Here is a 23,101-nt window from a genome sequence, read left to right as displayed (position 1 = left end):
AGATGTAGTTGTCCATCAGGTCCTCCGTTAGATAAAAGGCATAACAGTGTGGTTGTGTATTCTTAGCTTTTTGTCATTGATGATTTTTGATAGAATTTAATGGCTCTCTTGCCACTGACATATTCCTAGAAAATTGAAAACGTAGAGTCATCAAGACTCTATTGTTTGGACTCATCAGACTTAAATAATTTTTAACCTGTATTTCTGCTACTATATTTGTCTAAACTGCTTGATAAAATTGTCAATATTCAGTTAAAAATAGAGGACTAATGACTTACTGGAACCCCATCAAACCTGTTTCAGACCAGGCAGGAATACCAAATTAGTGATATCTGTAGCAGATAACCTATGAAGACTGGCAGGCAATGGAGAGGTTGCAGCACTGTTCTTTCATGTACCTATCGGCTGTACTTCATACCAGTAATTGTTACCCCTTAATATCTTGACTACAGGATGTTGGTATTTCGGAGAAAATTCTGGACTGGCATATATTTTATTAAACTGATTGTCATATGTTTTTGCCATGTAAATAGGTCAGAACCCACAGGACTGAAATGTGGTATTCCTCACAATTCCATTCTATCTCTTCTGTTACTTAATATCTACATGCTTCCACATCTGTTATTGTTTCAGTTTTGTGAAGTCTTTAGTTTCAAGACTATCATGCCCTATTCCATCGTTACTCAAAGTACGGCCTGGGGGCTGCATGCGGCCCTCCTGCCCTTTACTTGCGACCCCCTTCTCAACAGCAGGACTGGGCTGCTGTTTACTTAACTCTGCACAATGATTAAAAATATGTTAAATAAAAGGCAAGCCTTAATTTAAACATTAATCGGAGGCAAAGAAAGTAAGTAACTACGTTGTCCAGTACCTGTAGGAACACCTTCATTTTTAAAGACATTTGAAAAATATAATAAGGGCTTTTCAAAAATCAAAAACTGATTATCATTAACATGCAGAATCGTTTCAACATAGTACATCAGATTATATCAGTGCATGGAGAAGCATTTTCTTTTTAAGTGATGGTTTTCAAACATAAATCCAGAAACATTCATTCCCCCCCATTTGAAAACAATGCCAATAATTAACTAAGAGGCAAGTTGGTTTTCATATTCACTCTTTGGGTGGCCTGGGTTCCTATTACACATGAACATTATTATAGTTTATTAAATCAAACACAGGAGAAGGTTTTGTACAGTGCACATCCTGAAGTCATGTATTTTGAGATTCTCGTATATGCACTAATGAAGAAAAAGGAGGGAAAGTTAAATAAAAGAATTGTCTAGGATCACACATTTTGGTAAAGTGGGGAAGCCAGGATTCATAGCAGGTTTTCTGGTTTCACTTTATGCATTTCAGCCACTAGATGTATATGCTTCGCTTCTCCTACACCCACCATACTGCACACCCCCAACCACTCCAAACACCCCCCAACCCTCCCCGCCGACGGCTGCCATCCAGCTAGCATCAATGCGGCCCTCTGTCACATCATAAACCAAACTTTGTGGCCCCTGGGAAAATGTTTGCGAGTACCCATGCCCTATTTTATCTTGATTATCTATTAATATATCCATCTTTAAAACATACAGCATTGGAAATAGTAAGCACTGCAGCCTAACTAAAACTACTATTATCAACATTGTAATACCTATAAATCTACAGCATTTGTTAAGTCCCATCTTCAAATCGGAACAGAAATATCTATTGTGGCTCTAAAAAATTAAAAAGAAACTCCTTTTTTAAAATATTATTTTATTTTGTTATTTCAACTCTACTGCTTCATCACCTTCTTCAGATACAGTATCTAGATACACCTATTCAGGCGAGGCATACTTTGTTTTTGTCACTTTCCTTCTTGGTGCACTTGTGGCCACTGATAATTCACTATCACTAGTTTCTCTGTCTCATATTTACCAGCTGGTTCACAGCTATTTATCATGCAAGTTCTGTTTTCTTTGAATATCTTCCTTTGTCTTTGTTTCTTTAGCAACAGTCTTTGTCACAGTTTCTGTATTTTAACAGATACTTGAGTTTGAACTTGAGCTTTGATCAAGTTCTTCTTTGTATGCTGTGTTTACTGCAAACTTCTTTATGCGTCTGGGAGTCTTTGTAACTTTGAAGACAACTGCAACCTCTCCTTTGTTGTTTCAGAGACCACTAAATAACACTCATGCTTTTTACTTTTGCACTGTAGCAGCTCTTTGCTCTGATCTCTTCTTTAAAACTGGATTTCAGAATTTTCAGGTTATTCATCATAATGTGTGTTAACCTCAAATTTAAACTTTCTCGCTTCATTACTCTCATTGCTTGCATCTTCCTCAGTTTCATAATGTTCGCAATCCTCCTGCTTCCCACTCCAATTAAAAGATCTACACTGCAAACGCTTAGCTTGGCTTGAATCTTGACTTCATACTTGACTCCTTATACTTGACTCTTGACTGCTGATTAATCCACTTCTTTAGCTGTTCATGATCTTTTTGCATAAGCAGCGTGGCTCCACTGCAGCACTCCAGCATATATAGCTGCTGTGTTTGTTTTCAAGATCATCTAATAGGGAACTCCCCAGCGTTGTTCAGGACAGAGTTTCTTCACATGTTTGCGAACCCCCAGGCTTCAGGTCATGACCAGCAGTGTGTCTTGTGTCTTCTGTTGCCACAATCACCTGATGATAGACCGATTTCACCATATCAGCCAGACCTTTGCAGTAAACTAGCTCGAAGACATCACTTATTGAAACTAGCGCAGTTGAAGAAACCTATGTAAGCTTCATTGCTCTGCCCATGGCCATTTCATGTGGTTATATACCAGTCTTTTTATTAGGAGTACTTCTCGTGCTTATCAAAACAAGAAGTGCATCTGGCCACTTAAGCCCTGTTGAAGCACACATTTTTGCCACTTTATTCTTGAGTGCCCTTTTTCTCTCTCTACCACTCCAGAAAATTAAGATCAATATTATGAAATATGTCTTATTTCAGATGCTTTACAGTTGATTTGTAGAGCCTCAAGCCTAATATGAGTTCCATTATCTCTCAATTGAAGTTGGGAGGCCTAAAGGAGGTTTTAACTCTCTCAAAAAAACAAATTGGCAACTATACGGCTATCTGATTTTCTAGTGGGATGAACTCCGACCTATTTAGAGAATAAGCAGATAATTACTAAGATGTATTTCAATCCAATAAAATTCAGCTTCTTTATTAAAATCTGTTTGAATTTATGTAAACAGGCCCTCTGATTTTCCTATGAGTCATGAAGGTTTATGGTATTTTTCCTTGATTTATTTAACTAACACAAGACACATGGAATAAACATAATCATGTTGTATTTTTCCAATATTCATTAAATATTTTTGTGAGGCTATCTCTTCCTGCATGTTCTCTGTTGTGGAGATACTTGAAAATGGTATACAAAATTCCATTGCGTAAGACCTATTTATATTCATCATTCACATGCAAAGCCTAATAGCTCCTCTTATCCTAGTCTCTCTGGTTTCTTTTTCTCATCATGTGGGGCATCTTGCTGTAAATCTCTCAATTTGCTCAGAGAAGTCTGAATTAAACTCATCAAGAAATAGTTTACACTCAGCATTTTCGACTAAACTTACTCTTGAACTTTGGTCAGGCTCATTTTCTTGCACAACAGACTCTTGTAATGCAGAGTATTTTTCCATTTCGCCAAGTGTGACTAAATCTTTTCCAGCCCGAAGGGCAACATAACTTGACTATAGCAATTTCCTTCGGCTTCAGTATTGCTTTCAGCAAGTTCAGCATATAAGCACTATTTTAATATGGTCTCCAGAGAGATCATAAAACCCAGTTGGTGACCAAAAACTGACCAGAGTCATGCAAAACTCCAAATCTATTTTAGATGTCTATATGAATTGTCACATCCAAATTTGCAACAAGCTCTAGTCAATGCATCCAACTCCGCCACTTGTGCTGAAGTAACATTCGGCAGAGGAGATAGTTCCAAAGTCTCAAAATAGTGCATACTACATTGGCAGCTCTCAATGCACCATATTGGTCTCTCAAACAAGAATCATGAAGAAGTCATGTCAGATCGTTATTTCAAGAGGAAATTATGTCTGCTCTTGGTTTTGTGCATAATTCAGTCGACTTTATGCATTCCTGTTCTGATTCATTATTCATTTAATAATTTTCCTTGTTTCACAATCTGTCTGAAATAGGAAGCAGTGTTACAGGGTTCAACATGTTAATCCTCTTAATAGAGATGTTCTCAGTAGCAACTATCACCTGCTCATAATGAGTCATCTTATTGTTAGTTAAATTCTGAGTTCTCGTTCTTGTCAAAATAATTTAAACTGAATGTGGAATATAGACCATTAAAGTGTGTCCTATTACAGTCCCTTCACTTGGTTCAGTGGGAATGCAAAGAGCTGCAACCGATTTCAGACATCCTGGAAGACTTAAAGATACTGAATCCAGCAGAGCTGACAAGTAAGCTATTGCGCATGAGATTTCTATGTTTCCATGTTTCTGGGTAAAAATCGAAAGGGCATATCTACCACTTTTATGACAAAAAAAAAAAATCTTAAATTGTAATCCGGCATCCCGAGCGTGGGCTCAGGACACACACTCATGTTCACGATTTTCAGATGCATAACAGCATTCTTTAAGTGATACTGCATCTTGAACATCATTGCAGGGCAGCCTTACTAAAGACTTTGCAATTAAGGAAAAATTTGGAATCCACTGAATACAGTACCAATAGTTCCAAGAAACATCCAAACCTCTCTGTGTTGTCTGGAAACTCAGTTTCTGAATTGCAGAAACACGTTCTTTTGAGGCTTTTGTCACACCTTTTTCAATATGGAGTCCAAGATATCAACTATCACAAATATAGGGGACAACACACCCACATAAGCCCCCCCAGGGAGTGTGGTCAATATCAAAAAAATTATCATGTAAGAAAAGATAAAACAGACTACACTCCTGCTACCACAGTGTAAGTATGGAAATTGCTAACAGCAGTACCAAATACAAGGAATCAGAATCGCCTGGAGCACTCAATGTAAATTGTATATCAAAGAGAAATCTGATAAAATATTGTATTTTCAAGTAGGCTTTACAAAAAGCCCTCATTTTATATACATTGAAAGCACAATTGTTTTTATAATGTAGTTCACTTTAATACAAGTGTTAAAGACGGCGAATGATAATGTACAAATCTAATGGTTACAATCCAAATCAAAGCAGTAGCAGGATTCTCAAACATTCTTTTTTCTCCCATCATGTGTGCTATTTGCTCAATGATCATACACTGTCAAGAGAATCCTCCCTGTCCAATACATTTGCAAAGAACAGCAGACATGTGTTTTGTTTGCTATACCTATTCAGAGCTGAGAGTATACGTGTGCCACAATTTAGAGATACCATCCAAAAGCTGGAACAAGAACAAATAATACATAATGTGTAGTTTATAATACTCTACGTACTGAAGTTTCCTGTTCACTATGACCAGCCAAAACAAACAACCAGTTTCCTTTCTGATAAATAAGACAAAAGATCGTCTTCCAGATGTAATGAAAAAATAAGTTACACAGTCCAGTATCTCAGGATCCACATTTCGACCAAACGCAAAGTTTGTAGTACCAGAAGTTTGTTGTAAATGTATTGAGCATGACAGATTCTCTTATCTATGTGTAATCTCTGAGCAAATAACACATTTTTAGGGGGAAAAAAAAAATCTTGTTTTGAAGATCCTTGTACTACTTTCATTGTTGTTGTACACCTTAGATTTATATATTACTGTATACTATCTGTGGCACTTGTATTAAAATATTTTGTTGCATTTTAAAATATTGTGGTTTGTTCTATATATAATGGCTTTTTGTATACCTTACTTGAATAAATATTAATTATTTCAGAATTCTCTTTGAGATCAAATTTATATTGAGTGCTCCAGACAATCAGGGTGTCCAAGATATTCCCTGTTTACAGTACTGCATTTTTGTTGGGGAAACATTGTTCATTTTCTGCTAAATGTTTCGACAAGGCAATTGTATTTTGTTTACCCTCAAAAGGGATCTGTGACTTCTCATGCAAAAAGAATTGAGAAGAATCAATACCTGTATACCATTCTGCTTCCGATGGAATTTGAAACAAAATCTCAGCTGAATTTGGTACTGCTGGACAACATGCAAAATATATGTTGTTTGTCTTGCACATTATTATACAATGCACCACTGAGGTAGAGGCGGAGTGCGGGTGTCCGGTGAAGTGGTGGAAATTCAGGGGATAGTTAAGGCATGCTAGTCCTTGGTTATTCAGGGCATTATAGGCACGTCAGCAGCTTGAATTGGCATAGTTTGTGTATGGGGAGCCATTGGTGGTTCCTCAGGCGGGGTGAAGTGGGTCCGTCTTGGGAGGTCCAGAATGATTCTGGCAACTGAGTTCTGAATAACTTGCGGTCTTTTTGTGATGCGAGTCATTAGTTCGGCATAGAGACCATTACCGTAGTTCAGCTGACTGGTAATGAGGGCCTGTGTGACCTCTAAACTAAACCTACAAGTCTGATTAATTTATTTTGAACATGGAATCTTGTATCTTAATTGCAACATAATCCAGTGTATAGGAAATCACACAATTCATTTTTCTAAACAAGTCCATTCCCAACAAGTTCACTGGACTTGATTCACACAAAATAAATACGTACCTATTCTCCATCTGTCAACTTTACAGGGACATTTTCTGTAACTTGACTAACAATTTGTTACTACTGATCTTACAACTTGGACTTTTCTTCCAGAGAGGAGTAGGTTTGGGACATCTACAGAAGGAACTGTAGATCTGGTAGCCCCCATATCAATCAAATGGAATAGGGTGGCAATTGACTTCTCTGTCAATATTTAGGCCCCTTTGGTGTACCTCTAAGACTGGTGCACATTCTGCTCAAAATTGTGGCGATTCATCATATTTCTTTGCATCTGCAGACCAGCTTCCACATTTCCCTTAATCCATTTAGGATTTGATCAGCATTCCCTTTTCCACTGCCAATCTTCCCACAGAAGTTGAGAGCTGTATTTCTTTCATAATTTTGACACTCATGTTCATTCCATCATTTGTTAAAATTCCTCTTCCACCATCCTGCAGCATCATTCTGTTTCCTATGTATCCACTATGTATATGTTTCATCCCATTCATACCAGACAGTATAAACTTTATATGTCAATTCATTTGAATTCGGAACCCATTCTCTCACTGTTTTATATGAGCAATCATTAACTTCTCTGTGAGTGTTTTCTGCTTTGCATCAAAATAATCACTACTATTTATTGCCAGCTTAAACATCTCATCGATGTTCTTTGTCACCCGACACAGCTCACTTTGCTGGATGTGGTTAGTAATCTCTGGCCTTAATCCTGACACAAAAGCAGCTAGAAATACACCTTCCCCATCTTTTACTGGATTTTCGACTCTGATGTATTTCTTAAAATTATGAATAAGTCTTTAATTAAAAGAATGCATTAACTTTTGAACCTTTTGAAGTTCAAGTCTTTTGCCAATGTATACCTTGCCCCTCGTTCTACAGCAGTCGCCAAGTGGGTGGGACACGTGGTTGTATTTTTCAACAACAAGCACCCCCTTTAGAATGATGTAATGTGCGACGGTATACATCATGCATGAAATTAATTTGTGATTTAAAAAAAAAAAAAAGAAAAAAAAAAAAAAAAGGGATCTGTGCCCACTGTGGAGAGCAAACTCTACTAGAGAGACCTGTGGTTGTCACCATGGATAACTGAACTGAGATACCCTCATTGTTGGTGGCACTTACTTTGAACACTGAAGCGAAGCAACAGTCCTCTCTCTTTATGAGGCACCTTTAAAAATGGGAGTGTATTGTAACCTTTTTTTTTTTTTTTTAACGCTAAGACTGGTGTTTGATTCCCCGGCGGGGGCTGGTCGGCCCGACCGTATGCGTCTTCAAGGCTAATGGAACGGACCCCATTCCGCTTCTGCCCCGAATGTCACAACAAGTATCCTTATACAGGTCAGCATTTGGTCTGTAATTTGTGTTTGTCGCCAGAACACAAAGAGGATACCTGTGAGGCCTGTCGAGCATTTCGGTCCAGGAAGACTTTAAGGGACCGAAGAGCAAGAAGACTACAGATGGCGTCTGTGCCGACAGGACAAAAACACATGGAGGAAGAAGAGGAAGCCTTCTCCATCGAGGATTCGGACTCTGAAGAGGTCGATCCTGAACAGACGCCAAAAACCGTGAGTAAGACGTTGATGCACAACACTCACGTAAAGACCAGTAAAGCCCAGGGGACGCCACCACCAACAGGCCATGGCTTAACCCGAAAAATAGGTGACCGGGCATCGGCACCGACAAAGGGCATGCATGTGTGGAAGTCATCCGACTCCGGTCGAGATACCGGCACAGAGCACACTCGACCCCGAGACACTGGGTCAGAGCAGACTCGAGCCCGAGACACCGGGGCAGAACAATCTCGGCACCGAGAGAGCGGCATCGAACCAAGTTGGCACCGAGAAATCAGTACGCCGAAGAGCAAAAAAGTGTCGTCGGAACCGAAAAAGGCAGCCGAAAAGGTTTCGATACCGAAACATCCGGCCTCGGAACCGAAATCAAGTTTCTACACAGAGGAACAAGGCCTGTCTTCACAAATGCAAACACATAGATTTGGACAGGAACTGGAGACAATGGAGCCAGACTACACCCAAAGAAGGCTCCACATCCAAAAAGAAACAGGGAAGATCAGTACTCTCCCTCCGATTCGAATGAAACGAAAACTTGCCTTCCAAGAGAAAGACAGACAAGCAGCCACAGGCGAAGGTGGCTAAACAAGTAACCCCGCCACCATCTCCACAACGCTCTCCACAACCATCACCGGTAGCCACTCCACCAATGATGCAATCCCCAATTTATACAGGGATGAGTCAGGATGATCCAGACGCGTGGGATCTTTATGATGCGCCAGTGTCAGATAACAGTCCTGACTGTTATCCAGCTAGACCGTCACCACCAGAAGATAGTACTGCCTACGCACAGGTGGTGTCCAGGGCAGCGATGTTTCATAATGTCAGCCTGCATGCTGAGCCAATTGAAGACGACTTTCTATTTAATACACTGTCGTCCACACACAGCCAGTACCAGAGTCTCCCCATGCTACCTGGAATGCTGAAACACTCCAAACAAGTGTTTGAGGAGCCTGTGAAAGGAAGGGCCATTACTCCAAGGGTGGAGAAAAAATATAAACCGCCACCAACAGACCCCGTGTACATCACACAACAGTTAACACTGGACTCGGTGGTAGTGGGGGCAGCTCGCAAGAGGGCGAACTCACACACTTCAGGAGATGCACCACCTCCAGACAAAGAGTCGTAAGTTCGACGCGGCAGGGATAAGGGTGGCGGCACAGGCAGCAAACCAGTGGCGTATTGCCAACTCACAGGCTTTGTTGGCCAGCTATGATAGGGCTCATTGGGACGAAAAGCAACACTTTATAGAACATTTGCCCAAGGAGTTCCAAAAGAGAGCACAGCAAGTGGTGGAAGAAGAACAGAGTATCTCGAACAATCAGATACGGTCAGCAATGGATGCAGCAGACACAGCTGCTAGAACTGTAAACACAGCAGTGACAATAAGGAGACATGCATGGCTGCGTAAATCAGGATTCAAGCCGGAAATACAACAAGCCGCGCTGAATATGCCATTTAACAGACAGCAGTTGTTTGGGCCGGAGGTGGACATGCTATCGAAAAACTTAAAAAGGACACTGATACGGCCAAAGCCATGGGCGCACTCTACTCCCCACAGGGCAGAGGCACATTCCGTAAAACACAGTTTCGAGGGGGGTTTCGAGGACAAAGCACGGAACCCACAACCTCACAAACAAGGCCCACTTATCAAAGTCAATATCAGCGGGGAAGTTTTCGGGTACAATATAGAGGGGGACAATTCCCAAAAAGTAGAGGGAAGTTCCAAAGTCCTAAGACTCCACAAAACAAGCAGTGACTTCGACGTCACAAATCCCCAACACATAACACCTGTGGGGGGGAGACTAACCAAGTTCTACAAACAATGGGAGGAAATAACAACAGACACTTGGGTCCTAGCAATTATCCAGCATGGTTATTGCTTAGAATTTCTCAAATTCCCTCCAAATGTCCCACCGAAAACATACAATATGTCAAAACAACACATGGATCTTCTACAACTGGAGGTCCAAGCGTTGTTACAAAAAGATGCAATAGAACTGGTACCAATTCATCAGAGAGGGACAGGAGTTTACTCGCTGTAATTTCTCATACCCAAAAAGGACAAGACTCTAAGACCTATATTAGATCTCAGAACATTAAATATCTACATCAAATCAGATCACTTTCACATGGTGACATTACAGGACGTAATCCCATTGCTCAAACAACAAGACTACATGACAACACTAGACCTAAAGGATGCATACTTCCATATACCGATACATCTTTCACACAGAAAGTATTTAAGGTTTGCATTCCAAGGGGTACATTACCAATTCAAAGTGTTGCCATTCGGGATAATAACTGCGCCAAGAGTTTCTTCAAAATGCCTGGCAGTAGTAGCTGCTCATATCAGAAGGCAGCAGATACATGTGTTCCCGTACCTAGACGATTGGTTAATCAAAACCAACACGCAAGAACGGTGTTCACAACACACAAAGTATGTCATAGAAACCCTCCACAAACTAGGTTTCTCACTCAACTACACAAAGTCACACCTTCATCCGTGTCAAACACAGCAATACTTAGGAGCGACAATCAACACAACAAAAGGGATTGCCACTCCAAGTCCACAAAGGGTACAGACATTTCACACTGTAATACAGGCCATGTATCCAAAACAAAAAATACAAGTCAAAAGGGTGATGAAACTCCTAGGCATGATGTCCTCATGCATAGCCATTGTCCCAAACGCAAGATTGCACATGCGGCCCTTACAACAGTGCCTAGCATCACAATGGTCACAGGCACAGGGTCAACTTCTAGATCTAGTGTTTATAGACTGCCAAACATACACCTCGCTTCAGTGGTGGAACAAAATAAATTTAAACCAAGGGCGGCCTTTCCAAGACCCAGTGCCTCAATACGTAATAACGACAGATGCCTCCATGATAGGGTGGGGAGCACACCTCAACCAACACAGCATCCAAGGACAATGGGACACTCTGCAGAGACAGTTTCATATAAATCACTTAGAACTACTGGCAGTATTTCTAGCGTTGAAAGCATTTCAGCCCATAATAAGCCACAAACACATTCTTGTCAAAACAGACAACATGACAACGATGTATTATCTGAACAAACAGGGAGGAACACACTCAACACAGTTGTGTCTCCTGGCACAGAGAATATGGCATTGGGCGATTCACAACCACATTTGCCTAATAGCACAGTTTATTCCAGGGATTCAGAATCAGTTAGCAGACAATCTCTCTCGGGATCACCAACAGATTCACGAATGGGAGATTCATCCCCAAATACTAAACACTTACTTCCAAAGATGGGGAACACCACAAATAGACCTATTTGCAACAAAAGAAAACACAAAATGCCAAAACTTTGCATCCAGATACCCACAGGATCAGTCTCAGGGCAATGCGTTATGGATGAGTTGGTCAGGGATATTTGCATACGCTTCTCCCCCTCTCCCACTCCTTCCATATCTGGTAAACAAATTGAGTCAAAACAAACTCAAACTCCTACTAATAGCACCAACTTGGGCAAGACAACCTTGGTACACAACACTACTAGACCTCTCAGTAGTGCCTCATGTCAAACTACCAAACAGACCAGATCTGTTAACTCAACACAAACAACAGATCAGACACCCAAACCCAGCATCGCTGAATCGAGCAATTTGGCTCCTGAAGTCTTAGAATTTGGACATCTAGACCTCACACAGGAATGTATGGAGGTCTTAAAACAAGCTAGGAAACCAACCACAAGACATTGCTATGCAAATAAGTGGAAAAGATTTGTTTATTACTGCCATAATAAACAAATACAACCCTTACACGCATCTGCTAAAGACATCGTCCGCTACCTACTATACTTACAAAAGTAAAAGCTAGCTTTTTCATCCATTAAAATACATCTCACTGCAATTTCAGCTTATCTGCAAATTACGCACTCAACATCACTATTTAGGATCCCAGTCATAAAGGCTTTTATGGAGGGTCTGAAGAGAATTATCCCACCAAGGACACCACCAGTCCCTTCATGGAACCTTAACATTGTCTTAACACGGCTCATGGGTAAAAATGTAAAAAAATGTAAATTAGCACTTGTATAGCGCACTACTCACCCGTTAGGGTCTCAAGGCGCTGTACTCATACCACTATGGAACCCCTCCTGGCTTTTCCCTGTGAGGCGCCCACTCCTGAGCACCCCCAGGGTGAAGCCAGGCATCCAAGCGCTGTTGGGGCCGTTGTGGAGATTAAGCAAGCTATTGCCCAGAGTTGCAGAGTGGGACCCATGAATTAGATTAGGCACCGAGGCGAGAATTATCTGGTCAAGGGGAATTGAGCCCAAGACCTGCCGAAGCGGGACTTGAACCCTGGTCTTGAGCCAGATCTCTGCCTCAGGGTCTGCCGCTCTAACCATTGAGCCACACTTCTCCACAGTTTGAACCCATGCACTCATGTGAGATACAATACTTAACATGGAAAGTAGCATTTTTAATTGCCATCACATCTCTAAGAAGAGTAAGTGAGATACAAGCATTTACCATACAAGAACCCTTTATACAGATACACAAGCATAAAGTGGTTTTACGAACAAATCCTAAGTTCTTACCAAAAGTCATATCACTGTTCCACTTGAATCAAACACTAGAACTACCTGTGTTCTTTCCAGAGCCAGATTCTGTAGCTGAAAGAGCACTACATACATTAGACATCAAAAGAGCGTTAATGTACTACATTGACAGAACAAAACAAATTTGAAAAACAAAACAATTGTTCGTTGCTTTCCAAAAACCTCATACAGGGAACCCAATATCCAAACAAGGCATTGCTAGATGGATAGTTAAATGCGTTCAAACCTGTTAGCTCAAAGCAAAAAGAGAACTGCCTATAACACCAAAGGCACACTCAACTAGAAAGAAAGGTGCTACCATGGCCTTTCTAGGAAACATTCCAATGACTGAAATATGTAAGGCAGCCACATCGTCTATGCCTCATACATTTACCAAGCACTACTGCGTGGATGTGTTAGCAGCACAACAAGCCACAGTAGGACAAGCAGTACTACGAACTTTGTTTCAAACAACTTCAACTCCTACAGGCTGAACCACCGCTTTTGGGGAGATAACTGCTTACTAGTCTATGCAAAGCATGTGTATCTGCAGCTCCACATGCCATCGAACGGAAAATGTCACTTACCCAGTGTACATCTGTTTGTGGCATGAGACGCTGCAGATTCACATGCGCCCACCCGCATCCCCGGTATCCTGTAGCCGTTTGAAGTTGATCTTGAACATTTGTAAATTTGTAAATATATTGCTTTAAACCACATTATGTACATACATATTTACTCCATTGCATGGGCACTAGTGCTATAATACACAACTCCTACCTCACCCTCTGCGGGGAAAACAATCTAAGATGAAGTCGACGCCCATGCGCAGTGGAGCCGAAAGGGGGGGGGAGTCCCTCGATCTTGTGACTCGAAAAGACTTCTTAGAAGAAAAACAACTTGTAACACTCCGAGCCCAACACTAGATGGCGGGATGTGCAAAGCATTGGCAGCATTAAATAATAGGGTGTGCAGAGGTTTTTTAAATTAGTAGTATGTTATAGCACAATACTACTAAAAGGAGCAAGGAAGCACCCCAAACAATCTATGATGCATATGTAAAGTTTCAAATTTACTACATGAACAACTGAAAGACCCATTTATGGGCACACACTTATGGAAACTATTAAAAACATAAATAGAATAGATCTTAATCTAAATACCTTTTTCTTTGCATGTTCTCTGGCTCACTAACTAAATGTGGCCCAACAAACCAAACAAAAAACATCTTTCTTAAGCACCCCTGTGCAACAAAATGAAAAACCGTAGCAGTGAGCCACACAAATTAATATTTAAAGGATTATTGGCCACTAGAAAAAAATTGCAATCTAAATTTGTATAACAATGGTTAGCTTTCATTCACTTTGGGATTCATATATATCACAGTCCTACTAAAATTAGCAAGGAAGCCCAAAAAATAAACTAGACTGAATGTGTAAAGTTTCAGAATTACTACATGAACAACTAAAAGACACATTAAGGTCATATGATTATGTAAAAAGATAAGCAAATGCACAACAAATAAAATAGATTATAAGAAAGAAATTACATTAAATCTGATTGCCACTCTGTACTTATAGTTCTTGTTCCCAAAGATAAGAATTTCTCGGGTATTAGCTACCTAATAGCTTTTTACCCATTTGACTGATCACCACAAAACTTTCCAGATCTAAAGCATTTTCTACATTTTAAGATAATGTATTTTTTTTGTGGTGAGTCCTTATGGGAGGGGCAAAGATTAAAGGGGTGGGGGGAGTCCCAGAATAAGTTTTCCACCAATGCATTTTCCATAGACTGTTGTGTTTGACATTGCGCGAAAATGGCTGAATGGCAGGATTGTACATTATGGTGCAGAGATTATGCTTTTTGGGTACTGCCGTTAATTAGAGTAAGTATTATTTAAGTTATAAGGTACTTAGGCTTTGTGATATCTGTGTGTGTGTATAAATACATTTTCCTATCTATTGTTTCTTTAATAAAGTGGTGATGGATTGGGACCTGCTTCTTACCTATATCTAAGTCCCTAACACTGAACATAGATAAAGTCTAGTAAAAAGAATGTGAGTGCCTTTTTAGTCTCAAAATATAGCCATTACCCAATTATATACTGACTTGTCATGCCATGTACCATGGCATGCCATTACCCAAACTATAACTAAGGCAATACAGTACTTAAGTAAGGTTTACAAAGAAAGCCAAGGTCACCAAGTGTGGCACTGCATTGATTGGTAAATCCAGAGAAATGCAAGGCAGTGGAGTTCGCTGTGTTGCATTTTTCTGCATGCCACAAGCTACATTGCTAGTAAATTTCACCTACATCTGAATGCCACGCCACTGTAGTAACTCCACTATATGCTATTCAACTCTACGCCACTCCATTGGGCGCTACCCACTCTACGGCAGTTCAGTGTTTGGCACCACTCTACACCACTTCATTCTACACTATCGATTGGACTCCACTCCAGTGTACCAACTCCAGTATATGCTGTTATATTCTACCACACACCACTGCAGTCCACTCCAGTCTACGCCACTCCGTTCTACTCCACTATACACTGTTAAACTCTATGCTGCTCCACTGTACAACAATCCACTCTGTTCTCATCCATGCTATTACACTGTACACAACTCCACTCTACGCCACTCCAGAGTATGGTACTCCACCGTATGCCACTTCATTCTACGCTATTCGGTTGGACCCAACTCCAGTGTTTGCTGTTACACTCTACCCTACACAACTCCATTGTACGCCACTCCATTGTATACCATATAATTGTACACCACTCCACTGTGCACAAATACTGTGTCACTCCACTGTACAACACTCGGCTCTTCGCTACTCCATTCCATTACACTGTACACAACTCCACTCTAAGCTGTTATATGTATACAACTGCACTTAATACTGTTACACTGTATGCCACTCCACTCTACACTAGTCCACTTAACGTTACTACACTGTATATAACTCCACTCTACATCCGCCCACTTAATGCTATTGCACTGTATGCATCTCCACTCTACGCCTCTTCAGTGTATGCCACTCTGCTGTATGCTACTCCAGTATATGCTGTTCCGCTCTACCCAATTCCACTGTGCATGCCGCTCCACTGTGTGCCAGTCTACTCCACTGTACCCCACTCTGCGCTATTCCATTAGACTCCACTCCACACCTCTCCACTGTATGCTATTACACTCTACCGCATTCCAGTTTATGCCACTTTAGTCTACACAACTTCACTGTATGTCACTGTACTGTACGCTACTCCAGTATACTCCGTTAAAGTCTAGTCCACTCTACTGTACAATCACTCCACTCTATTCCACACTGTGCCACTCCACTATATGCTACTACACATCACTCTTTTGTGCGCAAGTCCATTGGACGCCACTCAGCTCTTTACCACTCCACTCTACGCCACTCCACTGTATGCTACTTCACTCGACCCCAATCCACTGTACACTACTCCAGTCTACACCACACCACTGAACACCTCACTAGCCTATTCTACTGTATGCTATTCCACTCTATTCTGTCACTTCTCTGTGCTCCACTCTACGCTATTCCACTGTACACCGCTACATTTTATGCTATTACACTGTACACAACTCCATTCTTTGCTCCTCTAACGTATGGTATTCCACCACTTCACTGTACGCCACTCCAGTCTATGCTACTCCATTCTACACCACTCCAGTGTACTCTCATCTGCGTGAGATCTCCACTCTACAAAACGCTTCTACACTCTGTCACTCTTCTAGACTCAACTCTATCCCCATACAGACCACTGTCTAAATGTGCACTCTACTCTATGCCTCTACAGCCTGTTGCACAACACTGTACTCCACTCTGACAATTTCCAACACTATACGACACAGCACTCCACTCTACTGTATAAGACACCACTCCTATTTGTAACAGTTTTCCCAACTCTACATTACACCACTTCAATGTATGCCACCCCACTCAATGCCATTCCACTCTTTTACACTCCACTGTGCAGTATTCCACTGTATGCTACTCCTATTTATGGTAATCCTCTCTAAGCCACTACAGTGTACACCATTCCACTCACATCTACTCTATATAATTCCACTCTATAACAGTCTACCACACTTCATGCCACTCTATGGCATTCTACTCCACTCTATCCCTGTACCCTCCACTCTCCACTCTGTATTCCACTCTCACTGTGCCCTCGAATGTACAACACTCTATTCTACTATGACACTTTTCTATATGATGTAGCACTCCACTCGACGAGACCCCACTCTGGTTTATAACAGTTCACGACCTACACTATGCCAGTACTCTTCACTCCATGCCACTCCACTCCTCTCAACACCAGTGCACTATTGTACTTTACTCCACACTGTTAAACCACTTCACCCGACTACTCCTCTCTATGAGATTTTACCTCACTCTTTGCTACTATACAACAATCCACTCTACGTACTCTATACAGTTCCTCTCTACAACACTGTACTACACATTATGGAACTCTGACACTTTACTCCTGTCTATATGCCTTCACTCTACTGTACAACAATGTACTATACTGTATGTCACTGTACAACACTACTCCACTCTACTACATGATACTCTGATCCACTATACAACACTGTACGCAACTGTTTGCATGCCACTGCACTCCTCTTTACTCCACTCAGCTGACACCGTACTCCACTCCACTACTCGACTGTACGCCTCATCACTCTGGCACTCATTGCCATTGTACTCTAACACTATGCCAGTCCACTATAATACACTCTATAACACTGTACTGTACTCCACTCTACAAAAATTGTCTAGACGCTATGACACTCTAGTCTACCTCATGTTCCAATACTGTACAACTCCTCACACACTCTACTGTGTAACACAATACTCCAATTTATGACACTTGACTGTATGCTATGCCTCTCCACTCTACTACACTTCACACCACTATAGTCTACAACATGCTACTCCACTATAGTCTATAAGATGCTACTCCACTCTGACACTTTACTCCACTCCAGTGTATTCTTCTCCATTATACTCCACCCTACTACACGTTATTCCACTCTATGCCACTACACTATACATGCCACTGCACTATACTTTATGCTGCTTTACTCTTCAACACTGTACTCCACTGTATGCAACCCCACTCTACAACACTGTACTACATAATATGCCACTATTCCACCCTATGCCCATCCACTCTACGTCCGTGTACTAAACTGTATCAGACAACATGCCACCAAATTTCTCATTACGATACACCACTCCACTATATAGCATGGCACTCCACTCTGATACTCTCTCCTGCTGTACTCTACAACACTCCAATTGACAATACTCCACTCTCTCTAATTCACCCTACTCCACTCTAAAACAGTCTTCTCCATTATGAGAGTCTACAACACCCTACTCTACTGTTCAGCATACAACTCCATTGTATAACTCACTGTTGCAGTCTACTATACTGGACTCCACTATGAGGCAACTTGCCACTATAATATATAGCTCTTTACTATATTGTACAATACACTACTACATTCTGCTCCACTCACTTCAAATCTACAATAGTCCAATCTATGACAGTGGACTTGACAACACTGTCCTGTATGACACACTACCACATAACAACTCTCCACTTGCGACACTGGACTCTGCGACTTGAAACATGTTTATTAACATTTTTTTGAAAACCATTGAAATTCAAGGAAAAGAATTCAAAGGTTACTGTTAGGAACACTTATTTTCCCTATACAAACCCAGTTTAAACTACACAAACATTGAAAATTCTAAGGTTATAGTTATAACTTTCATTTACAATTCATCCACCACCTTCAAATAATTATGAGTAGTGGACCTTGTTACCCACTCTTTTGAGATGGCTTTCCAGACAACACTAACTATAACTCCCCCCCCTCTACTATGCACTTTGTTGTGACAAATAATGTCATATGAGAATTAATAAATGTTATGAATGCTATGTTTTCACATGCTATAAGATGTGTAGTATGCAAGGGTATAAACTGCACGGAAAAGGAATGATGTAGTGTGATGAGTGCTCGTGTTATTATTTGTAATATTTTTGACTTGCATAGAAGTTTTTAAAATATTTCTATGGCACAATATTAATTACTTAAGAACTGATAGTGTAATAAATCTTTTATTTTATTTGTAGGTCTATGGTGCTGCAATCCAATTTTACGAGGTTTATCCTCGTGACTATTTGACTGAGAAACAGCAGATACAGCTGGGCCTGCTTACTGCTGTGGAGAAAAAATTGGTCACCACAAAAACTATTAATTCCAACAAGTGTATCTGCCTTCTATCACACTGGCCTTTCTTTGAAACTTTCCGCAAGTTCCTCATGTTTATCTACAAGCTGTCTGTGAGTGGACCTCACCCCCTGCCGATAGAAAAGTAAGTTGCCACGCTTTTTCACATGCACATATTTTGCCACATTTTCAGGTGTAATGCCCAAAGAAAGGCGTTTAAATTACTACTATGGTAAATCTTCATTGTGAAATTGAACATAAGCAAAAACTGATTTTTTGTTGTTGTTTTTTATGATGTTTTTATAAGAAAATTTGAGGTTTAATTTAGCAGTGTTCTAGTTCGATGTATTCCTCATTGGAAACCTGCTTTCGGATCTTGGCTTCGGCTGAGTCGCCGCAAATCACTTAATCTTCCTTCCCACAAAAAAGTATTATACAAATAAACTGTAATTGTATATTGTTAAAATAAAATGAGTAATGCAGATGTGTAAATTCTCAGATGGTCATTATGAGTCTGGCGGTCTGTTTACCGCAGCGGTGGAGGTGACTGTTGCACTGCCGCGACCCCGGCGGAGCGGACCGCCATATTATGAGCATGGGGTTAGAACCAACAGAACGCAGCCAAGTCGTTGCCTGAACTGCCACTGCAGAGGGACCGCCACAGACGGTGGCAGGCTCTTCCAGGCCGGTGGCGAGGCAGTTTCCCACAACCCTATTACGAGGCTGCACACCACCAGGTTTTCTGGGGCGGTCACACCGCCATAAAAAGCCTGGCGGAAACGATTCACTCAAAAGAAAACACTCACCTTCAGGAACGTAGGCACGCCCCAGGCGTCATGCCACCCGAATTGCAAGTCTTCACAATGCTCCTGCTGGCTATTGAACTCCAGGACCAGTGACGGCCACGAAGACACCAACCGTAAGTACATCCCCACTTAGCACACACTAGAGGGAAGGTTATTAGTGTACACACGCACGCACACACCACCAAGCACACACGGCACGGCAAGACACACACACACACACACACACACACACACACACATCGCATATACACCATAATACATGTGGAAGGAAATCCTGGACAAGGTTAACATCTGCACCAACGGTGGAGTACTGAAGTCTTTTTGAGTCACAGGACCGAGTGACTCCTCCCTTTTGGCTCCATTGCGCATTGGCATCGACTCCATCTTAGATTGTTTTCTTTCCGCCATCGGGTTCGAACGTGTTCCTCTTCGCTCTGGGTATTCAAGTTGGAAAAAGACTAAATTCATCGAAAATGGTCGGTATTGTTTCGTGAAACATCTTGCATTGACACCGGCGAAACACACCTTCGGTTGCCCTTCGGGGCTCCCGCGCCCAGCCAGGGCCTGGTCGGGCCGACCGCAGAAAACATCAAAGCCTAATGGACCGGACGCCGTTCCGATTCTACCCACAGTGCCACGCCAAGTATCCCTACACAGACCAACACCGGGTCTGTAATCTGTGTTTGTCACCGGACCACCGAGAGGATACTTGTGAGGACTGCAGGTCCTTCCGTTCGAAGAAGACCTTGAGGGATCGAAGGGCGAGGTGACTGCAGATGGCGTTGAAGAGTTCTGAGCACGTCGAGGAAGAGGAGATGGCCATCTCCATCCAAGGTTCCGATTTGGACGACTCCGATGCAGACCGACCACCCACAGCAGGCCAGCACGTGAGTACGCCTGCCCCGACCCAAGTCCAGAGTCAGTCCAAAACAAAAATGAAGGCCGCCACTGCCGGAAGGCCATTGCTCGACCCACAAGAAATCAAGCGGTGACCAAGCAGCACCTTTGGCACCGAAGAAGGCCAAATCCGTGCCGAAGTCTTTGGACTCCAGCCGAGAAACCGTATCCGAGAAATATCGACATCGAGTCGAAGCCTCAAAAGAGTCTTTCGGAGCTGAGGCCTACTGTCAGCATGGGCATTTCAGTGCCGAAAAAAATGGCTTCGGAGCCGAAAAAAGCCTCGTACACCGAGGAACATGGACTCTCAAAACAAATGAAAGAGAGACACAGATTTGAGGAGGAACTTCACCAAATGGAGGAGTTTGATGAAACACGGGCAAGGATACAGATCCATAAGCATACTGGGAAGATCCAAACGGCACCTCCTCTCAAATTCAAAAGGAAACTGTTTTTCCAAGGACGTTCAGACACTGAGCAGCCAAAGGCTAAAGGTCCTAGAGAACAATCTCTGCCACGCCAGTTTTCTCCATCACATTCTCCTCCGCATTCTCCTCAGAGAACTATTTCTCCCCTTGCAACGCCCACTGCACAGTCACCCACACACACTGTGCACTCGCAACAGGATACGGACCAATGGGACCTTTATGATGACCCTGTGTCGGACAATAGCCCGGAGTGCTATCCTTTGAAACCCTCTCAAACCCGAAGATAGCGCCTCCTACTCTCAGGTCTTGGCGAGGGCGGCTGCACTCCAGTGTGAGCATGCTCACAGAGCCATTAGAGGACGATTTTCTTTTTAATACTTTGTCCTCGATGCATGCTTCTTATCAGCCTGCCCATGCTCCCAGGCATGCTTAAACATGCCCAACAAATTTTTCAGGAGCCCGTGAAGGGAAGACCCATAACGCCGAGGGTTGAAAAGAAATACAAGCCACCACAGTCAGACCCAGTATTCATCACCCAGCAGCTGCCCCCAGACTCGGTAGTGGTCTGCGCAGCGAGGAAGAGATTCAACTCGCAGTCATCGGGAGATGCACCACCTCCAGATAAGGAGAGTAAGAAGTTTGACGTGGCAGGAAAGAGGGTAGCGCCACAAGCTGCCAATCAGTGGCGCATTGCAAACTCTCAAGCCCTTCTTGCACGATATGACTGAGCTCATTGGGACGAGATGAGCGATATTATCCAACATCTCCACAAGGAGTACCAGAAAAGAGCTCAGCAAGTGGTAGAGGATGGACAAGCAATATCTAACAATCAAATACGATCTGCATTAAATTCCGCCGACATTGCTGCAAGAACAGTGAACACTGCAGTGACAATTAGACGCCATGCTTGGCTGAGATCCTCAGGTTTCAAACCAGAGATTGAACAGGCTGTCCTCAACATGCCATTCAATCAGCAACAGCTATTTGGCACACAAGTGGACACAGCCATCGAAAAAATGAAAAAGGACACTGATACAGCCAAAGCAATGGGAGCGCTCTATTCGTCCCAATACAGAGGGACATTCAAAAAACCACATTATAGGGGAGATTTTAGCCCACAGTCATCAGAAACATCCACCTCTCAAACAAAACCCTCCAACCAATCACAATATCAAAGAGGGGGGTTTCGCGGGTCCTTCAGGGGACAATTACCAAGGTCCAGGGGAAAATTCCAGAGCACAAAGCAGGCCACTAACACCAAGCAGTGACTTTGCCATCACCTTCCCCCAACACACATCCCCTGTGGGAGGAAGACTGAAAATGTTCCACAATCAGTGGTCAGACATAACAACGGACACATGGGTACTATCAATTATCCAACATGGTTACTGCATAGAATTCACACATTTTCCTCCAGATATTCCCCAAAAACACACAAACTATCATCACACCATCTCACTTTGTTACAAACAGAGGTGCAGACACTTTTAACAAAACAGACTAAAGAACTAGTACATCATCCCCAAAAAGGAACAGGGATCTATTCCCTGTACTTCCTTATTCCAAAAAAGGACAAAACACTAAGACCAATATTAGATCTCAGGAACCTGAACCTATACATCAAATCAGAACACTTTCACATGGTGACACTACAAGATGTAGTCCCATTACTAAAACAGGGAGAATACATGGCAACACTGGACCTAAAAGATGTGTATTTTCATATACCCATCCATCCATCTCACAGAAAATACCTCAGGTTTGTTATACAAGGAAAACATTACCAATTCAAGGTATTACCCTTCGGAATAACAGCCCCCAGAGTATTTACAAAATGCCTTGCCGTGATAGCGGCATACATAAGGAGACAACACATGCA

At 42.0% G+C, this 23,101-nt stretch overlaps 1 protein-coding gene across 2 annotated transcripts in view; it reads left to right on the top strand.

Annotated features, from left to right (window-relative positions):
* The window catches only part of DENND4C (DENN domain containing 4C), a 1,359,979-nt gene that overhangs the window by 259,148 nt on the left and 1,077,730 nt on the right, over positions 1–23,101 (top strand). For both annotated transcript variants that reach the window (XM_069239287.1, XM_069239298.1), the window contains exon 6: positions 18,995–19,236. In XM_069239287.1, the coding sequence (XP_069095388.1) occupies positions 18,995–19,236 (242 nt within the window). The remainder of the gene's footprint in view (positions 1–18,994; positions 19,237–23,101) is intronic.

Source organism: Pleurodeles waltl, chromosome 1_2 (genome assembly GCF_031143425.1).
Source record: "Pleurodeles waltl isolate 20211129_DDA chromosome 1_2, aPleWal1.hap1.20221129, whole genome shotgun sequence".
Taxonomy (NCBI): Eukaryota; Metazoa; Chordata; class Amphibia; order Caudata; family Salamandridae; genus Pleurodeles; species Pleurodeles waltl.
The sequence above is the reverse complement of the archived record's forward strand: the minus strand, read 5'-3'. Positions and strand labels throughout refer to the sequence as shown.